Source organism: Bos grunniens, chromosome 22 (assembly GCF_055505025.1).
Source record: "Bos grunniens cultivar Pamir isolate PY7600 chromosome 22, Bosgru_T2T1.0, whole genome shotgun sequence".
In the NCBI taxonomy this organism is placed as follows: Eukaryota; Metazoa; Chordata; class Mammalia; order Artiodactyla; family Bovidae; genus Bos; species Bos grunniens.
Window position 1 is genome coordinate 54,738,349 of NC_141186.1, and position 12,027 is coordinate 54,750,375.

General features: G+C 44.4%; 1 protein-coding gene across 1 annotated transcript in view; it reads right to left on the bottom strand.

Moving 5' to 3' along the window:
• SEC13 (SEC13 homolog, nuclear pore and COPII component) overlaps positions 1 to 12,027 on the bottom strand; it is a 35,329-nt gene that overhangs the window by 5,689 nt on the left and 17,613 nt on the right. The window contains exons 6-8 of the mRNA XM_086368478.1: positions 3,112 to 3,245; positions 2,637 to 2,760; positions 959 to 1,105 (exon numbers count right to left, since the gene is read on the bottom strand). Coding sequence (XP_086224604.1) covers positions 959 to 1,105; positions 2,637 to 2,760; positions 3,112 to 3,245 — 405 coding nt within the window. The remainder of the gene's footprint in view (positions 1 to 958; positions 1,106 to 2,636; positions 2,761 to 3,111; positions 3,246 to 12,027) is intronic.

Genomic DNA, 12,027 nt, shown 5'->3' on the forward strand with positions numbered 1-12,027 from the left:
TTCCAAAGACATGTTTGCTTCTAAATGATACCTGCTGTCAATTAATGACTTTGGGTAGGTAATGTAATAACCATGAAAACAGGGCCCACTTTTAATAAGGAAATTTCAAAAGGTACATTTTACTCACACTGTGAAAAAAAAAAAAAGATGTTCAACCTAATATCAGACATTTAAATCAAGGTGTGGAAATAACAAATACAGGAAGAGAGTTCAGAGAAAATGGAGCCCTTGTAAGATGCTGACAGCAGTGCAATTGGTAACAGCCTCTACAGAGAACAGAACGTGGTTCCTCAGAGTCAAGACAGACCCACTGCTGGGCCGTTTCAGGCTCTGGCGAATAGGCACGTGCATGACTACTGCCTCATCTGTGCAACGGCCTCCCAGAGACAGAGAATACGCTCCTGGTTGCCAAGATGGACGGGGTCTACAGGAGCGATGGACGGGGATTTAGCATTAGCAGATGGAAGCTATTATACACAGAATGGATTAACAACAAGGTCCTACCACAGAACCGAGGGAACTACATTCAGTATTTTTTAACAAACCACCATGGAAAGGAACATGAAAGAAACATGTGTAACTGAATGACTCTGCTGTGCAGCAGAGATTAATACAACATTGCAAATCAGCTATATGCCTCAATTCACAACAGCAACAACACAGACACCACGCTAAGTGAAACAAGCCACTCACAACATCAAATCCTTTATAACTCTACTTCTAGGAGGTGCCTAAATGCTCCATTCATAGAGACAGAGAGCAAAATGAGGGCTGCTAGGTGCTGGTGCAGAGGTGGGGGGTCTGAATACCACAGAGGATGAGATGGTTGGAAGGTATCACCGACTCGATGGACATGAGTTTGAGTGCGCTCCGGCAGTCGGTGATGGACAGGGAGGCCTGGCATGCTGCAGTCCACGGGGTCACAAGGAGTTGGACGCGACTGAGTGACTGAACTGACCTTATTGTCTCCACCAGAGACCGCCAGGATGTTGGCTGTGATGGACCAGCTGACATGCCACACAACGTCGTTGAACTTGTGCAGCAGTTTGGGAGACCACGTGTTGCCTGAGGCATCGTCACAAGTCCAGACGAACACCCGACCGTCCTGGGAAAAGAAGCCTCGAGTCAGGAGGTGGGGGCGGCAGGCCTCCCCGGTGACGTCTTCTCCATCTGCATCTGTGCTAGGCCTTTTCAGGGACAGGGGGAGGGAACCAGGGCAAACCACAGCCAAAGACCTCCTGGCTGTTTCCAGCTTTGACAACCGATTTCCAGCCCGGCACCCCTGCCTGTATCCCTTCAGCCCAGAACACGCTTCTGGCTGGGCAGGAGTCTCCCAGGTCCCTTTCCTCATACCGGTTTCAGGGATGGGCTTTGTCAACACTGCTGTTTCTCAAATGTTCCCTGGGACTTTCCCACATGTGCCAAGTCACCTCCTGGTTTTGGTTTCCAGTAGCCCTGTACTTTCTCAACGGAATGGGTATAGGTGTTTAAAAAGCCAAGCTCAGAGAATGAGAAGCGACCAAAAAACCACACAGAAATACACACACACAACAAACCAAAACAAAACCATCTTTTACATCATTTGAACCTCTCATACCTGGTCCTCTCAAATTTAGGACCAAGTAGAAGAGGCTCGGAGGAGGGCACGGCAAACCCACTGCAGCCTTCTTGCCCGGAGAATTCCATGGACAGAGGAGCCTGGCACATTGCAGTCCACAGGTCACACCAGAGGACACAAGTGAAGCGACTTAGAACACGTGCACGCACAAGAACAGGCTCCAGTGATGTAAAAGGCCTGGCTTAACTCGCATCTTTGGTCAAAGTGTTAGTCACTTCAGTCCTGACTCTGTGACTCCATGGACTGCAACCTGCCAGGCTCCTCTGTCCATGGGATTCTCCAGGTAAAAAGACTGGAGTGGGTTGCCATGCCCTTTTCCAAGGCATCTTCCTGACCTAGGGATCAAACTCAGGGTCTCTCGTATTGCAGGCTGATTCTTTACCATCTGAGCCACCAGGGAAGCCCCCTCATCTTGGATGAGTGAAGTTAAAGTCGCTCAGTTGTGTTTAACTTTTTTGTGACCCCATGGACTCTACAGTCCATGGAGTTCTCCAGGCCAGAATACTGGAGTGGGTAGTCTTTCCCTTCTCCAGGGAATCTTCCCAACCCAGGGATCAAACCCAGGTCTCCCACATTGCAGGTGGATTCTTTACCAGCTGAGCTATCAAGGAAGCCTCATCCTGGGTGGTTGCATGTAATTAAAGGCTTGTCCTGGGTCTTTTCTGTCTGGGAAGCGTGACCAGGGAGATGAGCCCAAGGTCTTAGGATTTCCCACTGATCCTAGTCCTTGCTTGGGAACACTCTTAATGCCCAGGTAGCTCCAATCCCTTTCCATAAAAGGGTCAGGAGGGGAACTAGTCCTGAGTCTGGTCTTGCTCTTGGCTGAGTGGAAGAAAGCCACTGTGGCTTCTGGTCAAGACCTCACTGGGAGGCGAGCGGGCTCCAGAAGCGCTTACCTGCAGTGGTCCACAGGGGCCAGCCTCCTGCCCCTCCAAGCACTTTCCCCAGGGGACTGTGAGGGCCGACGGGACTGCCTGAGATTAACTAACGTGGGCCGCCTGCATGGCTCTGAGCTGACCTGAGAGCAGCTGGCGATGGTGCTGGTAGGCAGGCCGATGGAGGGGGCCCAGGCCACATCTCGAACCCAGTCACTGTGGGCTTCCAGCTTCTGCTCTTCCTTCCACTGGCCGTCCTCCTCCTCCCTAGCAGGGGAGACGGGAGGGAGAATCCAGCAGGCAGACTCCAGGCACCATTCCCTCACCTCCCTTCCTCCCCCGCCCCAAAGGCTCCACAGGGGTGGAGAAGCTACTCCATCTTTCTGATAGCATTTGTTGAGCCAAATAACAGCAGTTAGGAAGAGTCAAAGCACCCGAGGAAAGGGCAAGATTTGGACTTTTTTTTTAAATAAAGGATGTCCTCTGACAGACTGAAGATAGTATTCAATGGGCAGAAGGGGAAAAGGTGATTCTGTTTCTGGTGAACTGAGGCTGAGTCACGGTGGACAGTAGACAGGGTAGAAGATTCCCCTTAAAAAGGTCACCAGCTCCACTTACTTCCACAGTTTGATGAGGTTGTCACAGCCGCCTGACGCAAACTTCTTGATGTAGTTGGGCTTCTGCCCGGATGGCTGGTCTATGAGGCTTCCGGGTATGACAGCAGGGGCCCAGCTGACAGCATTGCAGCCGATCTGCAGGGAGAGGGTCTCGTGCTGACTCTGCCCCTTGGCCCAGCGACAGGACACTGCTTCTGCAGACCCAAGGCTGGTGATCATCTCCTCTCCAATTCTCAGGACTGGATTATGCAGGACAGCTCTTTTAATGAACTAAGGATTAGCCACCCAGAACTCTGCTTCAAGGATTCCTTACAGTGCACGTCTTTCTCAGCAACATGCATTTAAAGTAGGAAGCAGGGACTCTCAGGAATTTAAAAGACAGAACATATTCCAAATATACGAAGGGAGGGCACAGATTTCAGAAAACCACACAAAGTAAATACATGGATTCATCAATCACTCTGAAGTACTCCTGCAGTCACTCCCAGGTCAAAAAATAAAATGACCATTTGCCCAAGAAGCCCTGTCGTTCGTGTCCTACTTGAATCACAGCTCCTCTTCCCCGTAAGTAAACGTTATTCTGATTTCTATTTATTTTAGCACATTCATCACCCAAACGCGCATTCCGAGGCACCAGTGTAGTTGTGCCATTAAAAATATATATTTGAATTGCAGTATCTCTTTTTTATTGAAAGGTAGTTGATTTGCAAGACTTGTGTTAGTTTCAGGTGTAGCAAAGGGATAGTTACATATATGTTTTTTCAGATTTTTGTCCATTTTAAGTTATTAATATTACAAGATACTGAATAGAGTTCCCTGTGCTATACAGTAATTCCTTGTTGGCTATTATTTTTATATAGCAGTGGGTACGTGTTAATCACAAATTCCTAATCTATCCTCGCCCTTTTTCCCTTTGGTAACCATAAGTTTGTTTTCCTTTTGTGGGTCACGCTGTGCCGCATACGGGATCTTAGTTCCCCAACCAGGGATCACACCCACGCCCCCCGCACTGGGAGCACAGTCTTAACCAACGGGCCACCAGGGAAGTCCCGTAAGTCTGCTTTCTATGTCTGTGAAGCTGTGTTTTACACCAATCTTTAAGATTCCACATATAAGAGATATCATATGGTGTTTGTCTTTCTCTGACTTTATTTTTATAATAATCTCTAGGTCCATCCACGTTGCCGCAGATGGCATCATTTTGTTCTCCGTATGGCTGAGTAATATCCCACTGTATGTGTGTGTATATGTGCGTGCCGCATCATCTTCATCCGTTCCTCTCTTTACGGACGATGATGCTGTTTCCACGTCTCTGCTAATACAGTGTTGCTATGAGCAATGAGTGCGTGTATCTTTTCAGAGGAGAGTTCTTACTTTTTCTGGATACATGCCCAGGAATGGGACATATATCCCCCACACGGTAGCTCTAGTCTTAGTTTTAAAGGAGTCTCCACACTGTTTTCCATACTGGCTGCATCAATTTGTATTCCCATCAACAGTGCAGGATGCTTCTCTCCTTTTCTCCACATCCTCCCTAGCATTTATTTTTTTGTAGACTTTTTGATGATTATTCTGACCAGTGTGAGTAAAAACATTTTTTTGATGTTTCTTGCATCTCTCATTTATGGATTCTCCCTATGATCTTACTGATCAGATTCAGGTTCGTTTCCTTTTGCCAGGACTACAGAGTATGGTGTACTCCTTCAGCAGGAGGCACACGACCTCAGACTGTCTCTCTCTCTGTGTTATTACCACGTCAATAATTTATGCCTCTTTTAACTCACTGGGCATTCCAAAATGGCGATACTGTCATTCTATCCTTTGTCATTTATTACATGGAATACTCCACACAGGGGCTATTTCATTCACTAATGTTTGCTTCCCCCCAGGGGTACAGATCAGGTAGGAAAGGCAGCATAAACACTTAATCCCTTCTGAACCAGTTTCTTGTTATTCTTCAAAGATGACTGATTCTTTTTTATTAAATAACTATCAGGATGAAGGCATGGATTTAAGCATATTTGATGGCTTTTGGTTCATTGCAATCATTCTCACTTTTTACACTCAAACTGCCCATCTTCGGCACTTTGAGCCTGTTCAAGGTGGCTCCTTTGACATAACCTTAGTATGTCTAAGTATGTCACTGATTTCTTTTCTATCTGGCATAACAAGATGTTTGTTCCTTTCCTGCCTCAAAACCTGGGATTGGCCATTTCCAGAAGAGCTCTGGATTCTTTCAGTGAGAAACTAATTCAAGTGTACTTCTGGTGCTAAGGATGTTCACTGACAGATGATTATTCATTTTATTTCATTTGACACACAGCAGGATGGTCTCAGAATAATAATGCCATCAACATGATACCTAGTAGTATTTGTATCAGTCCATGGGGTCGCCAAGAGTCAGACATGACTCAGCAACGTAACAACTCCATTCTCCCACTGTTTTGTTTTTTGGTGAGGGGGTGTTTTTGTGTGGATGGTACCAACATGAAGAAGTCTAGATCTCCAGTTGCTTGTGCTGCACACCATTTTTAAATAGTTATACTCTATCTATCTTAGCCAAGCACATGACCAGGACTCATTCAGTTTAATACTGAATGGTCTTCACAACTAACTGTATATTTATATGGATGTCTTTCTAGCCATTTTTGTTGTCTAAAACTTATTCTCTCTAGTAGATACCTCAGAATGGCTTATGAAAACAACAGTCCCTGAGTTTTTGCATACTGATAACACTTTGCATTCCTTACACTCCAACCTGTAAAGACAGCTTTGAGATCTAACTGCTGTTAACAGCACATAAACTGCACAAGCTGATTAACTTTGACATCAGCATATCCTGTAAAGCCATCACTACAATCAAGATATCAAATGAATTCAAAGTGCTGAAAGAAAAAACCCTTCCAACCAAGAATACTCTACCTTGCAAAGTTACTGTTCAGAAGTAAAGGAAAGACGGTTTTCCACACAAGCAAAAGTGAAAGGATTTCATCACCACTAAACCGGCCTTACAAGAAATGTTAAAGGGACTTTTTTAAGCTGAAAAGAAAGGGTGCTAATTAGTAACAAGAAAACATATAAAAGTATAAGTCTTCCATGTTTTATGCTCATAATATAAAAATATATTAAAGGTAATGGATTAATTGCTTATGACGCTATTATGAAGGTTAAAAAAGTAATAAAAATCTGTGACTACAGTAATTAAAAGGATACACAAAATAAAAAGATGTAAAATGTGACATTTTACATGTGGGTGGGGGAGGATAAAAATATAGAGCTTTAGAATGGGAACAAATTTAAGTTATCAACTTAAAATAGGCTGTTATTAATATGAGCTGTTCTATGTAAACTCCATAGTAATGACAAAGCAAAAATCTATAGAGCAGATACACAAGAGATAATGACAAAGGAACCTGAACGTGAGAGTGACGGCGTTAGTCACTCAGTCGTGTCCAACTCCTTGTGACCCCGTGGACTGCAGCCCACCAGGCTGCTCTGTTCACGGAATTCTCCAGGCCAGAAAACTGGAGTGGGTAGCCATTCCCTTCTCCAGGGGATCTTCCTGACCCAATCAAACCTGCGTCTCCTGCACTGCAGGGGGATTCTGTACTGTCCGAGTCAGCATGGAAGCCCAAGGATAAAGGTCATCAAACTACAAAGTAAGAGAGCTAAAGAAGTAGAAAAGCCACAAAAAACAGTAACACAGCATGAAGTACATACCTATCAATAATTACTTTAAATGTAAGTGGACTAAATTCTCCAACTAGACATGGAAGGATGGCTGACAGGAGAAAAAAACATCATCATCTGTATGCTGCCTGTAAGAGGCTCACTCCAGACTGAAGGACACACACAGCCTGAAAAAGAAGGAATGGAAAAAGATGTTCCATGCGAATGGAAACCAAGAGAGCTGACTTTAAAACAGAGCCCGCACTAAAAGACAAAGAAGGGCATTAGATAATGACAAAGGAGACAATCCAAAAAGAGGATGTAACATTTGTAAACATTTATGCACTCAACATAGGAGAACCAAAATACATAAAGCAAATATTAACAGACTTGAAGGGAGATATAGGCAGTATTACAGTAACAGTAGGGTTATGTCAATGGCAGATCATCCAGAAAATGGCCTTATGGGACACATTAGACCAGAGGAACTTTACAGAGATATAGAGAATGTTCCACCCAAAGCAGCAGAATACAGGCATGTCTCACTTTACTGTATCTTGTTTCAAGTTGAGTTCTTCACAAACTGAAGGCTGTGGCAACCCTAAGTCGAGCAATTCAACTGGCACCATTTTCCCAATAGCATTTACTCACTTCCCATCTATGTGTCACACTTTGGTAACTTTGCAATATTTCAAACTTTTTCATTATTACACTGGTCTTGGTGATCTGTGCTGAGTGATCTTTGATGTTACTAACGCTAATGTTATTTATGACTTGCTAAAGGCTCATATGATGGTTAGTTTTTTTAGCAGTAAAGTGTTTTTTAAAGTATGTACATTGTTTTAGACATAATGCTATTATTGCATACCTCAGAGAAGGCGATGGCACCCCACTCCAGTACTCTTGCCTGGAAAATCCCATGGATGGAGGAGCCTGGTGGGCTGCAGTCCAGGGGGTCGCTAAGAGTCGGACATGACTGAGCGACTTCTCTTTCACTTTTCCCTTTCATGCATTGGAGAAGGAAATGTCAACCCACTCCAGTGTTCTTGCCTGGAGAATCCCAGGGATGGGGGAGCCTGGTGGGCTGCCGTCTATGGGGTCGCACAGAGTTGGACACGACTGAAGTGACTTAGCAGTAGCAGCAGACTAGTATAGTTTACATATAACTTTTATGTGCACTGGGAATCCAAAAATTCAGGCGAATCCTTTTATTTGCTTTATTGTGGTGGTCTGGGACCAAACCCACACTATCTCTGTGGGACAGTCTTCTCAAGTGCACATGAAACATTATCCAGGACAGATCTTATGTTAGGCCACAAAAAAGTCTTCATAAATTTAAGATGACTGAGTTACTGGTTCCAAATAGGAAAAGGAGTACATCAAGGCTGTATATTGTCACCCTGTTTATTTAACTTATATGCAGAGTACATCATGAGAAACACTGGGCTGGAAGAAAGACAAGCTGGAATCAAGATTGCTGGGAGAAATATCAACCTCAGATATGCAGATGACACCACCCTTATGGCAGAAAGTGAAGAGGAACTCAAAAGCCTCTTGATGAAGGTGAAAGTGGAGAGTGAAAAAGTTGGCTTAAAGCTCAACATTCAGAAAATGAAGATCATGGCATCCAGTCCCAACACTTCATGGGAAATACATGGGGAACAGTGGAAACAGTGTCAGACTTTATTTTTGGGGGCTCCAAAATCACTGCAGATGGTGACTGCAGCCATGAAATTAAAAGACGCTTACTTCTTGGAAGGAAAGTTATGACCAACCTAGATAGCATATTCAAAAGCAGAGACATTACTTAGCCAACAAAGGTCCGTCTAAGTCAAGGCTATGGTTTTTCCTGTGGTCACGTATGGATGTGAGAGTTGGACTGTGAAGAAGGCTCAGCGCCGAAGAGTTGATGCTTTTGAACCGTGGTGTTGGAGAAGACTCTTGAGAGTCCCTTGGACTGCAAGGAGATCCAACCAGTCCATTCTGAAGGAGATCAGCCCTGGGATTTCTTTGGAAGGAATGATGTTAAAGCTGAAACTCCAGTACTTTGGCCACCTCATGCGAAGAGTTGACTCATTGGAAAAGACTCTGATGCTGGGAGGGATTGGGGGCAGGAGAAGGGGACGACAGAGCATGAGATGGCTGGATGGCATCACTGACTCGATGGATGTGAGTCTGAGTGAACTCCGGGAGTTGGTGATGGTCAGGGAGGCCTGGCGTGCTGCGATTCATGGGGTCGCAAAGAGTCAGACACGACTGAGCGACTGATCTGATCTGAAGTCCAGGAGTCTCTGGTGGAGGCGTCGGTTGACAGTGGCCTGCCTCGGGGCCAGGGGCACTGAATACAACTGTGAGGGCATAAGTCCTTTTGAAGGAGGTTGCCATTATCACCACTGTTTGCCACCATAGTTTGGCCTCAGTCCAAACAACAGGGAGGGAACACAGCCCCGCCCATCAACAGAAAACAGGATTAAAGATCTACTGACACAGGAGGGCCAACAGGAGCTACTCCACGTTCTTCCACTTCAAGGTCAGGAGGAGCGGCCATGAGGAGATACTCCTCGTCCAAGGTAAGGAGCAGTGGCTGCACTTTGCTGGAGCAGCCGTGAAGAGATACCCTACGTCCAGGGTAAGAGAAACCCAAGTAAGACGGTAGGTGTTGTGAGAGGGCATAAGAGCACAGACACACTGAAACCATAATCACAGAAAACTAGCCAATCTGATCACACGGACCACAGCCTTGTCTAACTCAATGAAACTAAGCCATGCCCATGGGGCCACCGAAGACGGGAGGGTCATGGTGGAGAGGTCTGACAGAATGTGGTCCACTGGAGAAGGGAATTGAAAACTACTTCAGTATTCTTGCCTTGAGAACCCCAAGAATAGTATGAAAAGGCAAAATGATAGGATACTGAAAGAGGACCTCCCCAGGTCAGTAGGTGCCCAATATGCTACTGGAGGTCAGTGGAGAAATAACTCCAGAAAGAATGAAGCAATGGAGCCAAAGCAAAAACAATACCTAGTTGTGGATGTGACTGGTGATAGAAGCAAGGTCCGATGCTGTAAAGAGCAATATTGTATAGGAACCAGGAATGTTAGGTCCACGAATCAAGGCAAATTGGAAGTGGTCAAACAGGAGATGGCAAGAGTGAATGTCGACATTCTAGGAATCAGTGAACTAAAATGGACTGGAATGGGTTAATTTAACTCAGATGACCATTATATCTACTACTGCGGGCAGGAATCCCTTAGAAGAAATGGAGTAGTCATCATGGTCAACAAGAGAGTCTGAAATGCAGTACTTGGATGCAATCTCAAAAACGACAGAATGATCTCTGTTTGTTTCCAAGGCAAAACCATTTAATATCACAGTAATCCAAGCCTATGTCCCAACCAGTAACGCTGAAGAAGCTGAAGTTGAACAGTTCTATGAAGACCTACAAGACCTTTTAGAATGAACACCCAAAAAAGATGTCCTTTTCATTATAGGGGACTGGAATGCAAAAGTAGGAAGTCAAGAAACACCTGGGGTAACAGGCAAATTTGGCCTTGGAGTACGGAATGAAGCAGGGCAAAGGCTAATAGAGTTTTGCCAAGAGAACACACTGGTCATAGCAAACACCCTCTTCCAACAACATAAGAGAAGACTCTACACATGGACATCACCAGATGGTCAACACTGAAATCAGATTGATTATATTCTTTGCAGCCAAAGATGGAGAAGCTCTATACAATCAGCAAAAACAAGACCGGGAACTGACTGTGGCTCAGATCATGAACACCTTATTGCCAAATTTAGACTTAAATTGAAGAAAGTAGGGAAAACGAATAGACCATTCAGGTATGACCTAAATCAAATCCCTTATGATTATACAGTGGAAGTGAGAAATAGATTTAAGGGACTAGATTTGATAGAGTGCCTGATGAGCTTTGGATGGAGGTTCATGACATTGTACAGGAGACAAGGATCAAGACCATCCCCAAGAAAAAGAAACGTAAAAAAGCAAAATGGCTGTCTGAGGAGGCCTTGCAAATAGCTGTGAGAAGAAGAGAAGCAAAAAGCAAAGGAGAAAAGGAAAGATATAAGCATCTGAATGCAGAGTTCCAAAGAATAGCAAGAAGAGATAAGAAAGCCTTCCTCAGCGATCAATGCAAAGAAATAGAGGAAAACAACAGAATGGGAAAGACTAGAAATCTCTTCAAGAAAATTAGAGATACCAAAGGAACATTTCATGCAAAGATGGGCTCGATAAAGGACAGAAATGGTATGGATCTAACAGAAGCAGAAGATATTAAGAAGAGGTGGCAAGAATACACAGAAGAACTTGTACAAAAAAGATCTTCACGATCCAGATAATCACGATGGTGTGATCACTGACCTAGAGCCAGACATCCTGGAATGGGAAGTCAAGTGGGCCTTAGAAAGCATCACTACGAACAAAGCTAGTGGAGGTGATGGAATTCCAGTTGAGCTATTCCAAATCCTGAAAGATGATGCTGTGAAAATGCTGCACTCAATATGCCAGCACATTTGGAAAACTCAGCAGTGGCCACAGGACTGGAAAAGGTCAGTTTTCATTCCAATCCCAAAGAAAGGCAATGCCAAAGAATTCTCCAACTACCGCACAATTGCACTCATCTCACACACTAGTAAAGTAATGCTCAAAATTCTCCAAGCCAGGCTTCAACAGTACATGAAATGAGAACTTCCAGATGTCCAAGCTGGATTTACAAAAGGCAGAGGAACCAGAGATCAAGTTGCCAACATCTGCTGGATCACAGAAAAAGCAAGAGAATTCCAGAAAAACCTCTGCTTTATTGACTACGCCAAAGCCTTTGACTGTGTGGATCACAACAAACTGGTAAATTCTTCAAGAGATGGGAACACCAGACCACCTTACCTGCCTCCTGAGAAATCTGTATGCAGGTCAAGAAGCAACAGTTAGAACCGGACATGGAACAATGGACTGTTCCAAATTGGGAAAGGAATACGTCAAGACTGTATATTGTCACCCTGCTTATTTAACTTATATGCAGAGTACATCATGCAAAATGCTGGGCTTGATGAAGTATAAGCTGGAATCAAGTTTGCCAGGAGAAATATCAATCACCTCAGATATGCAGATGACACCACCTTTATGGCAGAAAGTGAAGAGGAACTAAAGAGCCTCTTGATAAAAGTGTAAGAGGAGAGTGAAAAAGCTGGCTTAAAACTCAAAATTCAAAAAATGAAGATCATGGCATCCTG